The sequence below is a fragment of the Rutidosis leptorrhynchoides genome, chromosome 11 (genome assembly GCF_046630445.1).
Source record: "Rutidosis leptorrhynchoides isolate AG116_Rl617_1_P2 chromosome 11, CSIRO_AGI_Rlap_v1, whole genome shotgun sequence".
Taxonomy (NCBI): domain Eukaryota; kingdom Viridiplantae; phylum Streptophyta; class Magnoliopsida; order Asterales; family Asteraceae; genus Rutidosis; species Rutidosis leptorrhynchoides.
Genome location: NC_092343.1, coordinates 170,900,206 through 170,906,341, shown reverse-complemented (window position 1 = coordinate 170,906,341; position 6,136 = coordinate 170,900,206). Strand labels below are relative to the sequence as shown.

Genomic DNA, 6,136 nt, shown 5'->3' with positions numbered 1-6,136 from the left:
TAGCCCAGTTTGTTGTCGGATAAGGACAGGGCGAGTTGCTGGCAGCCCAATTATAGTTGTTGTTGGTTGGCCCATTGGATCCTGGATTCCAATTATGGTTGCCATAGTTATTGGGCCGTGACCAACCATTTGACTGAGCCCAATTGTTATTAGAATTCCAACCTGTTCCATTCTCATTGCCAAACCCACCGTAACTGTTGTTGTACCCGTTCCAACCTGCACCGGAACTTCAACCACCCCTTCCCCGACCGTTGTTCCGACCTCCTCTGGAACCGTTATGGCCACGACCACGGCCATTGAGTGGTCTAGAATAGTTGATACCATCACGCTGAAGAGGAGAGGGGTTTGGATTTTCTTTGAGATCGGTGGTAGAAATAAGGGCAGAATTGGTGGCGGAGTGATTCATCGCTGCCTGACGGGTTTTCATGGTTTCTTCAAGAATCAGTTTTGCATCATAAAATGGCAGTAATTTCTCCATTTGGTTGATGTTTGTAGCGATGTTGCTATAATTTTCATTAAGGCCAGCAACCAACTGTAATACGAGGTTTTCAATCGAGACTTTGGAGTCGACATCAGCTAGTTCATCGGCGAGATTCTTAATTGCTTCATAATAAGCAGAAACATTTGGAAAGTTATCCAATTTAAAGTTTATAAATTGGTTCATGAGGGCTAGTGCTTGAGTGTGTTTGTTGTCATGGAATAAGCTTTTCAGCCGATTCCAAGCTTTCATGGCGGTGAGGTCAGGTTCCATGATGGTTCGGAGTAATTCTTTGGAGATAGTAGCATAGAGCCACTGGAGAACAATCGCATCATGTCGTTCCCAGACTTCTTGCGTGATTTCCACAGCCTTCGAAGAAGAAGATGCAGGTATCGTTTCAGAGGTAAGATGTGCAAGAACATCGTGTGCTTTGCAGTGTATTTTAAACAGCTCACTCCATGTGTTGTATTGACTGTCGTTTAATTCGAGTTTGATTGGAACAGAATGAAGTATGTGGTTGATGGGTTGTAGTTTAGTAAGGTCAGAAGACATGATGTGGGATATAAGATAGTAAAGCAGAGAGGTGATTGCAGGGATCGATTTGAAGAAGAGAGAAGATGAGTTAGGCTGATACCATATAAGAATATGAATTGTCAATTGATAATGTTTTTGTGTCTCTGTACATTCTGTATGTCGTAGTATATAAATACAATATGCCTAACCAATTATCCTGTAAAGTAGGACTATACTGAAGTTTACTGAAGTTTTCTAAATACATGGTCAACTACATATTTATCGGTTGACTAACTAATAAGATCAAACAAAAAGTTGCTTGCTCTTCTGCTAGTGTGCATTGGTATCACCCTTCTGTTTTAACAATGTTTCTGAGCACACTACATCGACTTTGTTTGCTAAAGTTATCACTACTGGTTTCGGCCATTGACCTGAACGCTTCGACTTTATGCCCAACTAATGGACTAACTAATTATATACATAATGTAGTCCAGTCCGAACACCTATATCAACATAAAATATAACCAATCAAAATCAAACAATAAAGCAACACTTATAGTAATACTCCGTAATATTTAGATATTAAAAGGGAAAAATGGGTCATTCTAAAGTTCATTTTTTATAAAGACAATTTCTAAATATTTTAATTAGTAAAATGGATTACTAATAGTCAATCAAAACATTCGCATACTCTAAAGATGTCGACTTCAAGCAACCCAAGGGTTCCACATGATTTGCTCTATAATAGATTGATTCACACCTAGAAGACTTACCCAGCAAGTCCTAAAAGTGATCAAGACAATTTCAGTACAAATAAGTTGTCAAAAGCTTAAATCATAAAATGATAGAAGTTGCACATAAAGGAGGACATAGTTGAACTTGTGTGAAGCAAATATGCATTACATATATTGAAATCACAATATATAATAGTGGCACTTTCATGTACAGTTGTAACGAACATTATATAAGGGGTTACGTTACTGCCCATTCATATGGTTCATGCATTTCAGTCACTCCGCTAATCGCCTATGTTAATTGATATTCACAAATAAAAGTGTTGGTTAGTGATCCAATGATGATATTCAAATGTTAACTACTTTGTTTTGATGATGACACCAAGTCTTATGTGCTTAAAAGTGTATAGAACACCACAAGTTCACGAGCCTACATGATCTCTAACAAACGACCAATACACATAATAAGCAAGTTAAAAGAGTCATTTTAAAAACACTAGATGAGCTCGGGTGGGTCCATGATCGATCGCAGGTCAGACCGTGGATGCCCTGTACTTTGGTTCTGAGGAACAAGGTGCACGGTCGACTCCACGGTCAGCCATGGGTCGACCGCAGCTTTCTCTGTCCGAATTTTCTACAAATTTAGTTTGACCACTTCGGGGCATCTATAATTTATGAAACTTATTTAAATATGCTTAGAATAGTTGCCTCATTAAAATTCAAATGAGTTTTGGTCACTAGAACACTAATCTTGATTAATCTCACGTAATGACATCTTAATGACAATTTGGCTTAGAATTAAGTTCAAACACATATGTTTTACAAGAATATATTTTTGAAACTAAAATATATCTAGACACATTAAGGATGGTCATTAAGTCCCAAATAAAGAGATGCTCTCCTCTTAACCCTTAAGCATTACTTACATGCTTAAGTATGATTAATCTTTGTAATTAGTGCAACCTTCAAAGAGTCTTTGCAAGGTTTAAATTAGTCTTATTTGGCTTGTTGCAAGTAACAAGTGAGGTTAGATGCTTCCATCCAAGGATAGACAAATTGTATGAAGACATGAGATTTGGGGTTTGGCTTGTTGTGTCTTATCAATGGAGAAAAATCTGAATATACCATACTGGAATCAATGACAAAAGTCTCAAGAGAAGATGTTTTCCTCATTTGCAAACTCATGTCCACTTCAATGAATGCATCCAAAGTATAAGATGAAGTTTAATGACTTCCAGGTGTATTAAGCATCTTTTGAAGGCTCAATATTGGGTAAAGAAGTAACAAATTCAAAGAAAAAGGAGCTCCAACGGATATGTTGAAAAGCTGACAGAAGGCTCCGCGGTTGACTCTACGATCGACCATGAATCGATCACAGTTTTGTCTGTCTAGATTTTCTTGGAATATAAATACACCACTTTACCAAACTAGAAGACCACCTCTTTCCAACACTTTCAAAGTCATATCAACTGATCTCCCAAGCCTCAAGCACATATCTATGGAGAGATTATAAGAGATAAAAAGAGATTCGACTTACACTAAGTAGAATTGCATTATAAAATTTATGCTTATCATTAGTATCTTTAAGTTTACTTTGTAAGATACATCATTATGGGTTCAATGAAGTTAAATAGTTCTTGTGATAGGAAACACTATCTTACTTAGTGATTCAACTTCCTTAAAGGGATCTACGAAGTTGATTAATTCCATTGGGAATTAATACTTGTCCAACGTGAAGACAAGTTTGATCTAAGTGAGGATTGTGTGATCTATTGAAGAACTATGAGAGCTTGAATTAGGAGAATTGATCTTGTGATAAGAGCATCATTTAACTTAGTGGTTCCTCTTCCTTAAAGGGATCTAGGAAGATGATTAATTCCATTGGGAACTAATACTTGTCCAAGGTAAAGACAAGTTTAATTTAAGTAAGTTGGTGTGACTTATTGAAGATCATTTGGTGTAAACGGATCTGCACCGGGTTTGGATAAATGCTTAGTGAAGCTAACTTCTGATTAGTGAATCGGGGAGTGAATTAAGGAGGATTAGTTAACATCCTCCCCAACCACTATAAATCCTTGTGTTTGTGCACTTAGATTCTTTACATACTTGCATTAACAAACACAAACGCTTCCACATTTAAAACTTATGTTTTGAAGCTTAAAGATTTCAAAAACATTTTAAGAAACCACTAAGTAACTATTCACCCCCCTCTAGTTACTTACAATTGGTAACAGAGCGGTGGCTCTAATCTTTGCTCAAGAAATGTTTTTGTTGTGTCTAAAACTATTTTGTGCAAAAACCCGACTCAAAGATCTTGGAATTAAGCTCTACTTGTTTGGAGAACGCAAAAGAGATTTTGGATGAGTTAGTCCTGAATCACGATGAAAATTTTCATATGAGAAGCAACTTCAAGACACTCGCGTGATGTGGAGTCAAGGATCAAACCCGAATGCTCGAACTTACATCCATTACATTGAGGAAAAATACCACCCTTCACATGGTGTGGTAAGCTTCTTTTTTTTAGTAATAGACTATTTAATATTTGTGTACTATAAATGTTGTGATAATTAACAAAATATTGATTGAAAAAAGAAAAGCTTGAACAAATAAACATTTTTTTTAATAAACCAAGTTAACTTTTGAAAAATAAAGTATGTAAAGAAAAATGTGGGGTTGGGTCATGATATTGCTCTAATTATACATGTTTTATCTCACAATATCTCCCTCATTTCATTCGGTTTTGAGGATCATTGGGCCCGAAAGTTGTTTAATTGGGCTAAAGTGTCGGTTCTGGGCTTAAAGCTTGATTTGGTGCAAAATTGACCAAGTCTTAATCAAAAGAGGAAAAGAAAATGGCAAGTGCAGAAATCAGCTCCAAAAGCGCCGCTCCTAATAGAAGAGCGCCGCTCCTATTGGACAAAAGTGCCGCACCTCACAGAAAAGCGACGTTCTGTATATGTTTTGGCACCATTTTCCACCAGTAGCCAAAAGCGCCGTTCCTTATCACCAAAAGCGCCGCTATTTAATGCAAAAGCGCCACAATTAGTCACAAAAGTGGCCCTCCTAAAGAAATCCAAAAGTGCCGCTCCTCATCCAAAACCGGCACTTCTGTCGCTGTTCAGTCTAGAATTTTCAGCACTATAAAAGGAAAGAGATTAGGTCATTTCAATGAGAGATGCAATTACAAGTCCAATTTTCACTTTCAAAACCCTAATTTCATCATCTATTGGAGTTTGAAGGTGAATTGAAGGAAGCAAGCTCAAGTTCCATCATAGTTTAGCTCTAGATCTTCTTCTCTTTGTATATTTGGGTTGTAATATCCACCTTTATTTCTTTAGTTTTGAATTAAATACTTGTAATAATCCAATATGATGTTTATTTGTGTTTCAATGCTTATGATTAGTGTAATTTTAGCCATGCTTGGCTACATTGATTGTGTTTGCTTATCTATGAATCTTTAATGCAAGGATTTGCCCTAAATCAATTGGATGAAGTTGTTTGAATGAAATACATGTTCAAGTATTATTGTGTTAGCTATAGATCCATTGCTATGCATTTGTTTTAAGCTTTACTTTGATTACATAGATTGAGTAGCTCTCTTAGTGATTTGAGAAGTGAATCAATTTGTGCTTCAACACTTATAGTGATCTAGACAAGTAGATTAAGGATTTCAAGTGATTGTGTTCTTGATTTAAGTTGGTTTTCAATTGACCTTTAGTCAACATAATGGTGTTCGATTATCTTAAGTGATTTTGATAGTTGAAGGGTTCTAAGTGATTTCAACCCAAGCATAATCTCAATGACCAATCATGCTTAACTTGATCTTAAAATGCAATGCTTATGTGAGTTTGCAACGTATAATTTGATTAAGGTTTGGTAGTAATGCTAAACATTTGAATAGGTTAACAACTAATGCGATAGCAATTTAGGTAAAATGGGGCAATCCAAGCATAGAGAGGATTAGGTAAGTGCACACTACTTAGTTAATTGAATTAGTTCTTAATATTTAGTTACTCATTTCCTGTTATGTAAGATCCTGATTTTTGTGCGTCAGAAAATGTTCCTGAATGTGTGTAGCAGAAAGTGTCACTAAAAGTGAACCTAACACTTATGCATTTTCAGAAATTACATCAGAATCAGAATCAGTCAATTTCAGTTCCTGAACTTCAGAAAGCTGGCTGACTTCATTTTCAGTTGTAGTGCGAGGTGCGCACTCATTTGCGCGGCGCGCAAAATGTGCTGGCAGACAGCTTTGTGATTTTTATTATTTTAAGAGGGGTATTTGTGTCTTTTCACTTGGTGATGGATTTGTAGCCATAATATCATATTTAGATTCAGTTTTAGATCATTTTCACATCCACACAACACTCTCATCTCATTTTAGAGAGAAGGAGATTCTAGAGAGAGATTT

General features: G+C 36.3%; 1 protein-coding gene across 1 annotated transcript; it reads right to left on the bottom strand.

The window, feature by feature from the left end:
- Nucleotides 1–229: 229 nt before the first annotated feature.
- LOC139875242 (uncharacterized) lies at nucleotides 230–1,030 on the bottom strand. Its single transcript, XM_071862584.1, has one exon. The coding sequence runs from the start codon at nucleotides 1,028–1,030 to the stop codon at nucleotides 230–232; it is 801 nt and encodes a 266-aa protein (XP_071718685.1).
- Between the last annotated feature and the right edge of the window lie 5,106 nt (nucleotides 1,031–6,136).